This window comes from Centroberyx affinis, unplaced genomic scaffold (genome assembly GCF_046629955.1).
Source record: "Centroberyx affinis isolate AG114_WGS23_722 - 3 ecotype Tasmania unplaced genomic scaffold, CSIRO-AGI_Caff_v1 ptg001831l_1, whole genome shotgun sequence".
NCBI classification, from domain to species: domain Eukaryota; kingdom Metazoa; phylum Chordata; class Actinopteri; order Beryciformes; family Berycidae; genus Centroberyx; species Centroberyx affinis.
The window spans coordinates 119056-132475 of NW_027280211.1; the positions used below are offsets into that span (position 1 = coordinate 119056).

General features: G+C 41.9%; 1 protein-coding gene across 1 annotated transcript; it reads left to right on the forward strand.

Annotated features, from left to right (window-relative positions):
• Positions 1–346: 346 nt before the first annotated feature.
• Positions 347–13093, forward strand: reps2 (RALBP1 associated Eps domain containing 2; the record flags this gene model as incomplete). Its single annotated transcript, XM_071529674.1, has 15 exons — positions 347–708; positions 5822–5945; positions 6444–6619; positions 7899–8007; positions 8754–8860; positions 9031–9175; positions 9382–9445; positions 10172–10340; positions 10455–10508; positions 10854–10926; positions 11150–11224; positions 12025–12073; positions 12195–12331; positions 12737–12798; positions 13004–13093. Coding segments are annotated over exons 1-15 (1614 nt in total), but the record flags the coding sequence as incomplete, so codon positions are not given.
• Positions 13094–13420: the final 327 nt, after the last annotated feature.

Sequence of the window (13420 nt, forward strand, 5' to 3'; positions counted from 1 at the left end):
GTGAAATATTGGACAATCATAGAATTGTGAATTAGGCTATTTTTTTTATCCTAGTTGTCACTGTTATCTTCTCACCTACAGTGTAGACAGGTAAACAATCCTCTACTAAAACATATGGAACAACAAAAGTCTTCTCAGAGAGGCACTAAATGGCACACAATCTCATCAGGTGGTGGATCGTGGACTAACACATTCCTACATGGGGGTCTTTGGACTGAAAAGGTTTGGGAACCCCTGGTTTAATGCACAATACAGTAAGGCTTACCTCCTTATTCCTCTGCTCTAGCGCCCCCACAAGGCGCAGGGCGGTAAGTGCTACAATCAGCCATAATAGGCAGTAGTGGAGAAGCCGAGCAGGCAGTCTTCACAGAGAGCCCTACTTGTCGGTGTCGGTGGTGATTTTGCCCTCCTCTTGCCAATCCCTCATCCGACCTAATGTAACAAGAGACGGTGGTCGGGAGAAGGGGGGAATGTAGTGATTTGTTTGGTCGCGCGGTGCCGCCGGTAAATCCATGCGTCAGCCTGGGAATGGATCAGGAATCCGGTGTGGCGTCTGGAGGGAGTTTCATTTCCCTAAATGAAAATGAACAGAGATATTACTCAGGTCTCCACAATCTGTGCCAAGCTGACACTTCAGGAAAACTATCGGCCAGCAAAGTGGGAGAGCTGTTCAAGGCGTCCCAGCTGCCTCCCGAAGCCTTGCATCAAGTGAGTATATACTGTATATTGCCTATCGCACATCTGCGCTTGCTTGGACATCACATGTATCAAGTCTGAACGGGTGAGAACTGCGGCTGCTGTGATCCGCATGAGACTGACTATAGGATCTAAATGAATAGCCGACAGATACCACCATATGATCATGTGCCAAGTCATAAATGGTATAGTGCATTGTCCTCCTAATGGTGTGTGTGTGTGTGTGTGTGTGTGTGTGTGTGTGTGTGTGTGTGTGTGTGTGTGAGAGAGAGAGAGAGAGAGAGAGAGGGAGGGAGAGGGAGAGGGAGAGAGAGAGAGAGAGAGAGAGAGAGAGAGAGAGAGAGAGAGAGAGAGAGATTTTACACATACCCTCTTTTCTTCCTCTGTTACACTACAAGAGGCAGTCCATCCACTTAGCTGTACCTCTATCTTTGTGAGTCCTCATAAGTACAGTATAGTCCAGTTTTAGCCCAGTTTTGCTGTTTGCTGATCCCCAGTAGAGAAAATACTAATTTTATGGTTAAGGTGAAGGTTAGGAGTAGGTTTTCTTAAATTAGGGATAAGGGAATGACATTGTCATCGGAATATCCTCAGTATGGAAGAGTGTGTGTGTGTGTGTGTGTGTGTGTGTGTGTGTGTATTTTTATTGAAGTCGTTCAATACTCACAGCCAACTGCACTATTGCACAGTAGCAAAAGAGCGTATTTACTTGTAACAGTGGGCAGGAGACAATCTGCAGGAGAATTTCAAGTTGTTGTTGTTGTGCTCACCTGCCGGTATGAGTCCGGTATGCAAAACCTCCTCTGTGTTGAGTTCCCACCCTAAATTTATTCACTGAAGCCTTTAAAATCTTGTCATACAAGTCTGGGAATCTGATTCAAACCTGGCCAAACAACAACCAAGTGATGAGATTAAATTTCCTCCATTTTCCAGTAGACACCCTAGACTGTGTCATGAATGGAACAATCCCTGTCTCTCTGGATGTTAGGGTTTATTTTCATGGGACGATATCAGACGTGTACTTGGTGTTAAAAACAATAACAGTAGTACTACTAAAAGGTTTTTCATTGGTCCTAACACAGAACTAACATGTCGGTGTCCGTCATTAGAATTGCTGACCCATCACAGAGATATAACTGTATTTTTCCAGCAGCACATGAACACAGCAGGTAGTGGCCCCATTCACGCCACACAGTGTCCCAGGGGTCGGCTCCCAGCGATAGCAGCCTATTGTGTCTCTGTGTGGTGTCAGGAAGTTTGGCAGTGAGCTGTGCTTCCTTCCTGTCCGGCCTGGAGGAGCGCCACAGCATGGAGGTGATTGACACACGGCCTTTAGAGCGCTGCGAGGCCCTGCTGCAGGATGCCTGCAGGATCACTCCTGCACTCAGCACTGACATTTGGGCCATTTATGTCACACGGTCAGAGGCTTGTAAATAGCGTCTTTCCTTTAGGGTTTTTGATGAGTTAGCAGTTGTGCTATGATTTCATTGGACCTCTTTTTAGCCTCACGATCTAGGCTGGATGAGTGAAGTTTTAAATTCAGAAGGTGTTTGAATACAGATAAGATCCTGTTGTGGAATGTAAACATGCTCTCTCATCAGAGTCAGTTTGTCCTTGAGTCTTTCTGAGATTAAATGCTCAGGATGTCCATTTCTGTTCTAAGTCCAACAGATAAATCCACCATTCATCTCTAACACCAGTTATTGACTGTCCTGGATGCCTTTTTAGCCAGCTTTTGCAAGATAATGATGAATACTGTGACTTGCGATTTGGTTTTCCTGGTAGCACATTAACACGTTGAAGTGTGGGCCTTTTTACTGACATCCCTATGGGCAAATCATGGGGAGAGTGTATGAACTCTCTCCTAACAATTTGTTAAAATGAGGGGAATTTTCACCAATATTTTGAAATGTCTTGATTCGTCACCAACAGAGCCTGTGTTGATATACGTAGACAGATCAGAAACATCAGATCTATAGAGTAGAGATCCTGACTTGGGCGGCCTGTGTTTAGAGTAAATATGTAGTTACAGCATGACGCTCCTCCTGCTGAGCTGTCACTGCACTCTGCGAAGCCAACAGACTTCAGGCAGCAGGCAGCTCTTGCACAGCTTCCCACACATTACTCTGCAATGAAATCAATTGCTATGCTGATTACATGGGCTTAGAGCATAGACTTTTGGTCACGCTGTTATTGACTGAAATTGTGTTCACAGAGCAAACCTTTCCCATAACTTTTTACCATCTAAGCATGCTATTAGCCGCAGCCATTTAGAAGACACAATGTAATTCTAGTTGGATGTTGCCTGTTATGTTTGAGATTTAAGTGTCTATATTGTTTTTATCTGTCATTTACTCACTGCATGTACCTTGAATCTAGATTTGAAATCACTGTTTTTGTCCTCGTTAACAAGATGAAAGAAAAGAAATACTAGAAACTAATTTTCTGATGTCTGTCTCTAAAAAAATCAACATTGTCAACCAGTGCAACAAAAGGCCGTTAAATGTTTGTTCTTTAGATGTTTTGCCAGATTGACGTTCAAGTCTTTGGTGTGTGTTTGTGCTGCTGCCACTTCAGCGCATAGTGACAAGCTTGGGGACATGTAATGATGTGTTGAGAGATACTGCTGAGGAACCTGTCTGGCTGAATAGGGTGTGGCCCCACCAGCGACAGAGAGATCACGCTCCTGAACGCAACTCGGCTCTGGTGGTGATGTCACATCCAGGTCACATAGTGCCACATATTGCTAGCTAGAGTTCCTTAAAGGCACAATAGACACACTGATCTTGGCTGCTGTTCTGTGCCTTCTTCATCTTTCAGCAGCAAAACTGAATCTGGTAAACACAAAATATGTGGTATCACACAGGAGCTAGAGTATAATTTAGGCTGTTATTCTGTATAAGTGAATAACAGAGTAGTTTTTATTTCAGAATGACACCATGCTAAATAGGGGGGAACTTACAAATTCATCTCAAATTCAGATACACCCAACCATCTAGCCTACTGCAAAGTAAAAGAAGAAGATCAAAAATCTCAAATTCAGTGCTGCTGAGCTGTGTCACATATCCAGCAGCTTAATTAAATTTCAGGATATGAAACCATAACCCCATGGTTTCCATTCTAGCTGTATTTTCTCCTTCACTTTGTCAACAGGGTGTATGATTCATTGCTTTCAGAAAAGTAACGCCACTGGTGACGTCGTATGCAGAGGTGGGGTTTTTTTTTGGCATTTTTCCATGTTCTTAAAATAACCTGCCCCCTTCAGGCTATAGATCTGACTTTCCTGTCTGGTTACCCAAGGCCTTCGCTGAAATAATCCCTACAGTCTTTGCCCAGTGACCTTAGGCACACTCACCAGCACTGTAGGTACGATGCCCCCTACTATCTCCTCAGCCTTTCACTGGACAGTAGTTGTTATGATCCTTATGTCTCTCTCTGAAAGCTGTTGAATGAATACAATGCAGGTCAAGCAGAAATAATTTCTCATAAAGCGATATGAGCCTCCCACCCCCCCACCTCCCAACCTCATTAGACAATGGGTATTAACGACACTCCTGTCATTCTGTACCATGCTCATATCTCCCTCCACACATAGCAGCAAATGTTCCCCTCTAAGCCTATCACACCCCTGCGACCGCAAACCACACCTTCTATTCTACAGTGTGTGCATATGTCGCTCTGTACACTACTGTACTGCACTGTAGAGATTTATTTTGGCCTAGATAAACTGGACTCAAATTCTTTGTTTCTTGTATGTTTATGACAGAACTTCAGTGTTAATCCGTTTTAATCCTTTGTTGCCACAAGAAGAGTGCAAGGTTTTCTCTATTGGATGGTGTGTCGTCTGCCAGGCACTCTGCCACCTCTAGACGAAAACAGTCCCGGCTGGGGTCATTGATTTTGACAACATGGCCTCTTTACTATCAAGTGCAGCTGAAGTGACTCGAGGGTAAAGAAATCATTTTCAAATGGAAGCTCTATTGTTTACTTACATAACAATATTTGTGTCTGCTGTATGTACCAGGGCCTTGTTTTAACGGTGATAGAAGTCAGTTTTGCTGACGTTGGCGTTTTGTTCCACACTGAATGGCTGGAATTATTGCAGTTACAATTTGGGGGATTAATGCTCTAATATAATGATTCAATTTGTCTGACTGAGAACTTTTCTTCACTGTAAATTTAAACTGTAACTGTAAAATCTGTGAATCTCACAGTGAGCATGATGAATGTTCAAAAATTAGCTGCCTGGTTACAGTAAGACTAATAGTAGCTACAGAGTTATAATAGCTGCGGCATAGAGGGAGCATTCAGCTCTTTAGTTGTTATTACGATATATTTCTTTTATGGTGATCTATTTCAGTTAGCATTAACACTTCAGTGACAAAGAGGAATTACAGTTATCCAGGGTTCCTTTGTTCTAGTAGTGTATTAAAGAGCCACTTGTGCTTTTGGTCACGAGGGAGCTGGTCCTCACATCGCACTCTTTATACGCATAGTTATAAACTCATAAAGTGAACTTGCAATTCACAACATTAGATTCAGATATGTAGAACCTTTTTTCAGTTATATTTTGTGGAATTTCTCCTTAATTGTCCTACATAATCATAATCTTCTTTGCTCCCCAAAGCAGTCATTGTACCTCTAATCAAGAGGGGCCTGCTGCTGGATAAACAGATCCTACTGTGCTGCTTATCCCCTACATACTGTATCTCCTAGGGCGATTCTGTTGGTTAATCCCATCATTTTACATTACTCATTATCTAGATACAGGGCGTAAAAAATCACATGCATGAGCCTACTGTGGTGCTTGCTAGAATGTTTACCTGCCTTTCCTGAAAAGAGGTAAATACCATAGGTAGTAAGAAAGGTTTGATTTATTTATTTAACATATTGTTAGCCCCAGACATTATAAATATCACTTTGTCACAACATTAGATATTAAAAAGAATTGTTAATGCCCAATTTTTATGTTTCAGTGAGATCATACTCTATCATTTTGAAATGACAAACTCTGGAAACTGAATTGGGATTAAATCTACCTGTCCATATTCAGCATAGGACTATTTTTAGCATGATCCTTTGACTGATCATGTGAATATGATCATGAATTTTATATCCTCCACAGATAACAGAGGTGTGTGGAGCAAAGCGGCTGGGTTACTTCGGCACAGCTCAGTTCTACGTGGCTCTGAAGTTGCTGGCTGCTGCTCAGTCTGGTCTGCCCATCCGCCTGGAGAGCGTAACGGCCAGTAAGTCTGCTGCTCAGGGTGGAGGCGTCTTGTGAGAGCAAAAGGGGATCAAGAGATTATCTTAACATGCCTGGATTTGGTCTAATCTGGATGAAAGGGGAGTCGCGTGGAAAGGGCTAAGTGGGTTTGCCCTGATTACGAGGGCACACAATCAGTCACACCCCGACCGATGACAAAATCTGTTTTTTACATAGTTTAGCACATGACAGCTCGACGGATTATCAGAACAAATATTTTCAAAAGTTTCGGATTCATCATAGTATGTTTCAGTGGTAAATCACTACCACAGGGGGTTGTTAAGACGCTCATCCTGTTTAATACCTTCAAGCCAATTCTATCGGTATCAAAGGTCATCACTGGACACACTGCAGTTGGTGTGTGACAGCACTGGAAATACACTCTAATAGAATAATAATCTATCATGGTGAAAAAGAATAAATAAGCATTATAATGTCTTTGCTCTGTGTTAAAAACTCACTGTCTTGGATTCCCCTGTAGATCTACCTCCACCCAGATTTGTTGGGCTGAAGAATGAGCCAGAGATGCGCTACCCAACCGTCCCGCAAAGCATAGACAGTCAGGGAACACAGTGTGGGACTGCAGCAGTCTCTGTCACTTGGAGCCCAGCGGACAGGAGTGCCTTCAGACACCTGGAAGCCAATGTAGAGAAAAAGGTGAACTTGCTAACAGACTTCATACGCTGTAATTACCAGCTCCAGTGTTAGTTCTAATGAACCATGTAGCTCTGTGACATTTCAAACAGTTAATAATGTTAATAATAACTCTTGTAAATAATAATAACAGTTTGATCAGGTGTTTTGAGTTATGAACGGAGTTGAGAATATATCACAGCCCCTTAAATTGATCTTAAAAATACACTCAGAGGCCACTATTTTAATTACACATCACCATTTATGCAAACAGCTCACTCCTCCAAACAGTGAGTCATGTGTAAATAAAGTTCCAGTTCCAGTGCCTCCTGGGATTTCCGCGCGCTACAGTGTTTAGAGTTTACCGAGAATGGTGCAACGAACAAGAAACTTCCAGTCAGCTGCAGTCCTGAGGGTGAAACCGCCTCGCCGGTGAACGAGGTCAGAGGAGAATGGCAAGACTCGTTCAAGCTAACAAGTGGGCCACAAGTGTGCAAAGTACAGCTCAGTACAACAGTGATATGCAGAAGGGAGTCTTAAAATACACAACTAATCGAAACTTGAAGTGGATGGGCTACAGCAGTAGGAGACTATGCCAGGTTCCACTCCTAAAAACAAAAAGATGAAGCTACAGTGGACACATGATCACCAAAACTGGAAAAACGTTGCCTGGTTCAATGAATCCTGGTTTCTGTTGTGACATGCCGATAGCAGGGTCAGAATTTGGTGTGTATGAGGATCCGCCCTGCTTGGTGTCAACATTACAGATGCTGGTGGTGGTGTAATGGTTTGGGGAATGCTTTCCTGACACGCATTAGCCTCCTTAGTACCAACTGAATGTTGTTTGAACACCACAGCGTACCTAAACATTGTTGCTGACCAGGTGCATCCCCTCATAGCCACGGTCTGCCCTTTGTCAGATGGACACTTCCAGCAGGATAATGTGCCATGCCATGAAGCACACATCGTCCTAAGATTGTTCAGGAACATGACGGTCATTGGCCTGCGCACTCCCCAAGTCTCAACCCAATTGAATACCTTTGGGATGAGGTGAAATGGGATGTTCATAGCATAAATGTGCCGCTATCGAGTCAGCATGGATCAAGATCCCTGTGGAATGTTTCCTTGAATCCAAGAGTTCAGATTGTTCTGAAGGCAAAAGAGGTTCCTACATGGTACTAGCTAGGTGTACCTAATAAAGTGGCCTAAGGGTATATTTTTGGGAATACGGCATTCTTTCTATGCATACATATACTGTTTTTGCATATGCCAAATCACATGCATACTGTGCTTGTATTGAAAGGAACCTTGGTCCCCGCCTCGATCACCATGCAGTTCTCCACCTCGCTCTCCATCGACTTACCGCAGCTACACTTACAACATGCAGAGAAATGGGGCAGACTCACAAATGGGTAAGGCAACTGCCTGTCATCTGACTACAGTACACACTGCAAATACCTCATGTGTTTGTTTTGTAGTTTTACTATACAGGCCAGAGGAATACAGAAGGTTAAATCAGAAAAGTTAGCTTCAAGTGGGAAACCTACCAGCATTGTGTGTTGTGACGCTCATCACAACGTTTCTTTCATGACCTTTCTTTGTAGCAACAGTCCTTCAAACTTTTACTTTCTCAGGTGTTTGAGCTTCTGAGGTTTCACTGTAGGTATACAAACAGCTTAGCTAGAGGTTTACCTATTTTTTACCTATTCTAATGCCGGTTGGTGACAACTGTCACAAAGGTTTAACTTTTCATTTAAGATGTGAGCGCTCTTGAGAAAACAGGAAACAATTTTCTTTCTTTCTTTTTTGGCACCTTCACTATTACAGTATAAAATGTCTTTGTTTTACCAAAATGAAAATACTTCAACATGCTTGGACCAGTTTCAGTAAACTACATTTCATTTGTTTGTGGTTGTCTTTGATACTGCACATTCCTTATTGATTGCTAGGGAAATGAAATGCCGCAAGAAACTAGCATTGCAAGAAATGCAAGGCCTGTGCTTATAAATAAGGAGTGAATTCAAATGAAAAAGATTTAGTTGTATCACCTATCTCACTCATTCTCATTTTCAAGATTCACATTTTCTAGGCCTGTAATTAGCTGGAAATCACTGCATATTGCCCTCAGGTTTATCGAGTTTGTCTCTCCATCCCTCAGCCTATGAAAGCAAACACACCTCCAGGCCCGTCATTCAGCTGGAGCAGCACTCCTCACCCAGTAACTACGGGACCAAGCCCACTGTGGAGCACCCTGCTGTTCCTCGAGTAAGGCCACAATGACATCGACATTTATATAGCTTTATTGCTGTGTTTAAATCTATACTGTATATATCCGGATGATATTGTTTGGTGCATTGGATCCCCTCCTCCTCTCATTTCCTATGGGATGTGAGTATGTGATCCTTCCTGCTGTAAGTCTCTGTGCGTCTTCCCAGGCTCCCTCTGTGGAGAGGCTGGATCAGCAGGGTGTAGCGGACGACTCTGATGACGACGACCCCTGGAGGATCACAGTGGAACAGCGGGAGTACTACACCAACCAGTTCAAAACCCTGCAGCCCGACCTGGGGGCTCTCATCCTGGGTATAGACCCCTACACACACACACACACACATACACACATACACACTTCATTTACACTGAGAGACAGAGCTTTATGTGGTGACTCATGCATTAATGCTGAAAGGAATTGCTGTGTCGCAAAGTGTGCTGCGTTTTCTATCAAACTATTTTACCACTGTGTACCTCTTTTCCTATTTTACCACTGTGTACCTCTTTTCCTTTTCTAGGAACTGTTGCAAAGAACTTCTTCACAAAGTCCAAGCTTCCTATACCAGAACTTTCCCACATTTGGTGAGTGCTGACTCATAGTACTGTCTGTCCTTAATCTGGGGTCATCTGGGTCTGCATCAGCCAAGCACCTCAGCATGCACACTGAGTCAGACAGCAGCTTCGTCTTAACAGTGCAGACTCATCCTCAATAAGTAAAACAAGGATGCACTACAATGATATTTTAAACTGTTTACCATTTATTGCAACAAAGGGATGACTTGACAATACAATGTCCAAGGACCAAGTACCTACTTGACCTTGAGCACTGCTCTACTATTTTTAAATATCAATCAGCTGATGGGAAATGTTACTCAAAACCTTAATGTTGATGACACTAATAATGACATTACTGTACACTCAAGAGCTTCACAATTTATTGTGTGTCATATGTTAGTAAGCATAGAATATGGGCTTATCTGTAATATTGAAATGTTTCATTTCATTTAGCATGTCTGCTGTAGTTGAAAATTGAAGATGTTGATGTGCTATATGATTTTATCATATGTTATAAGATGCCAAAAGTGCAGTAAAAAAAGCGCTAATTATTCCTCAAATCATCTAGGCTAATAATCATGTTTAATAACTATGATCACTATATCCAGCAAAACAACCCGGTTTATCTCTGTGTAGATTAATTTCAGTGATCCAGGTATCAAGATGTCCAACCATTATCATTTTAGCTGTAATTGTTTAGTCCTTCTCTCAAGTTTTGCAGTACTCTTTATCTTTTTATCTGTATTTTTGAAGGGAATTGAGTGATGTGGATAGAGACGGAGCTCTCACGTTCTCTGAGTTCTGCACAGCCTTTCACTTGATTGTGGCTCGCAAGAACGGTTACCCTCTCCCTGAAAGCCTCCCTCCAACCCTGCGGCCGGACTTTATAGAGCAGGAAGAGGACATACCTGATACTCCTGAAGTAAGAGTAACACAGCCGGGAATCTTTCATCTGAAACATTTACTCATATAGCCATTCTTTTGTTTATGTGGTTACTCTTCTGACTACAACTCATTAAAATGTATTGTTTTCCAGAGTGCACAGCCTCTTATTGTCTTTGAGGATGCTGAACCCAGGCCAAGCCAGCTGGTAAATCAAATCCCCAGATTCTCTAATGCTTTTTATTGAAAAGGTAATTTCAATGTGGAGTTCCTCTTCAGTGACTGTAGGGGGCACTAACAAGCTGAGCATGGCACTACTCTGTCTTTGCACAGACACATCGCCAGCAACATGTTGAACTTACAGTATAAGCTTGTACTGTATGAGATAAACTGTCCATACACTTATTTCCATATCTGCAGGCAGTGATGTAATGGTAATAAAATAGCGGGTAACTCCTCATGGTGATTATCTCAAGTTAAGGCAGGTTTACACTCTGCTACATCCCTGCCTGCAGGTAAGTGTGGATCTGAACATGTTCTCTGTGTTTTTTAGGATATTGTAGAGAGGCTCCAGCCAAGCTTGGCCACAACAAAGCAAGATTTGAAAGAAGAATCCTGTAAACAAGGTGAGACATTTCAGAAAATTTAGTTTTTTCGTTTTTTTTATTTTATTTTTTTTATCTAAAATACTTGAGAAATACATTGAGAAAGTATCAATCTTTCCATGGGATTTTTCAACACAAAATGACAGCATCTTTTCCTAGTTGATCAAGTAAGTCTGCATCTAATGGAGTGGATCCTACAGCTGTCGTCTTTATTATCTTTATTTCTCTATTACTATGTCTACAGACTTGTGTACGAAGAGGGTGGCAACATCTCAAGGGAAACATACTCTACAAGTTGGTGCTTTTCCTGAGAGGCCAGGTGATACTAAAACTCCTCTCACATATGTGGAAATAAAAATAGAGACTCTACTTTCTGTGCATATACACTTTATGTCTCACTGGTTTTAGAAGCCAGCATTTACCACAAATGAAACTGTCTTGGTTAAAGTGAAAATTCCACAAAATTCACACATTGATCTGAGTTTGTTCAATATTTTTGAACAACTCTCATTCAAGGCTAGAGCAGAGCAGCAAGGCTCATATCGGTGACATCTGTAATCAGGAGACAAAACTGATGTTGTTCCACTGACAGTGAATTAGAGATTGACTCTGTGGACTAACAGAATGCTTGTTTGAGCTATTGCATCCAAATAGACTTACTGTTAACAGAACGCAATTTTGCCTTCTCTCCTATAGAATCACCCTGGGTACTTTCACTCATACAATATGGACTCCAGTTCACTGTCAGTGCAGCAGGGTTTGTCGGCTCTTCTGTCAAAAATGAAAAAGTGCCTTAGCAGCTCAAAAATGCACAAAACTCACATTACTGTAGTATGGCAAAATGGAGTGACTTTTCAGAAAGCAAAAGATATCCTGGAAGCACATGGCAGTGTTCAATCACTGCAAAATTAACAATAAGGTGTAAAAATTTAAATATGCCAAAGGATGACAAGAATGACAGTCAAAATGCCTGGTATTAAAATCGTTACCTCACATACTGTATGTGAGATTGCAATTAGTCTTTTTCCATAAGGAAGTAGTTGCTTCTCATTTCCTAGTGCTGAGGTAAGACCAAAGGTCAGATCTGTGTTTGTTCATTTAAATTATTCTTCTTCCCAGAGCCGCCTCATGACCTGGACCCACAGCTGAAGACTAAAACTAGGCCGAGGTGAAAATCACCCTACTGTGATAGAATAATGAATTAACTAATATAAGGTAGCTTACTGATAAACTGTCTATTAACCTGATATATATACTCTCTTTTTCCTCTATTGTAACCGCACCTCCAGGTCCTACTCCAGCACCTCTATTGATGATGCAATGAAGAAGACAGAAGAGCCACCCACGCCTCCTCCTCGACCCCAGAAAACCCACTCCAGAGCCTCGTCTCTGGACCTGAACAAGCTCTTCCAGCAGGGTGTTCCGGGTGCGATTCACATCCACAGCTACTTCCCTAAACTCTTCTCACACTATTAGCTTTCCTTCTTTCTGCTTATGACAATAGTTCATCCTATTGTCACTGCAGAGAACATTAAATGCCTGGAGCTACGGTACATTTTGCAACCAAGTTATTATGTTTTGATTATGACAGTTCTCCTTTCTTGGTATAACAAAAGGGGAACTGGAGACAGGTGATTTCTGCTGCTTACTTTGACAGGCGAGAGGTTCACATGAGGATGAAATACACAAAGCGCGACAATTCTGTTTGTGATTATGGAAATGCGGCTGGGATATTTGTTTTGGGAGTGAAATGTGAGTCCTGAATGCACAATAGAGGTGTACGACTATCCACAATTGTTTAAAGCTTAGTGCAATTTTGTCTGTATTGTAGGGGTAAAAAGTGGATGGTTGCCCCCTCCTCCAGCTCTCCCTCCCAGACCATCAACCACACAGGTAGGCCTTGTTTTATTACAAACTTTAACAATAATATATCATCTCTTGGCCCACAACCGATGTTAAGAGTCTCTGGTATCTAAGTGAACAAACTTTCTGTCCTACTCTATGGATGACACGTCTAAAACTGTTTCATAAACTCATAATGGTAGAAGGTTTAGATTGTGCAGCTACATCAGCACTGCTTTATATTCCCTCTTGTCAGGTTTCTCACTTTATCACTGCTGCAGAGAAAACTCCCCAGAAAACAGTACAACAGCCAAACTTTGCTGACTTCAGTCGCTTTAGAGAAGAGGTGAGCATTAATATCTGACCTATAGTCTGCTACTTTTCATCTCAAACATGTTTTCTTTTTATTTGATGTTTGATCATGATCAGTAATTACTTTTTTCATTTGTCTTAGTATGAGTTATTAAGTATACTTGCAGATGTAGAGTCTAGCAAAAGACAAGTAGCTTTTGCAAAAGGAAAAAAAATGAAACATTCAGCAGGCAAACTCAAAATTCCATCCCAAATTGTCAGCATTTTTCACTCCCCTATTTTCCAGCTCCCATCTCAGGTGCGAGACCATAAATATGTCGTCTAGGTCATGTTTGTCAAATATACGAGTCTCTATTCCGAG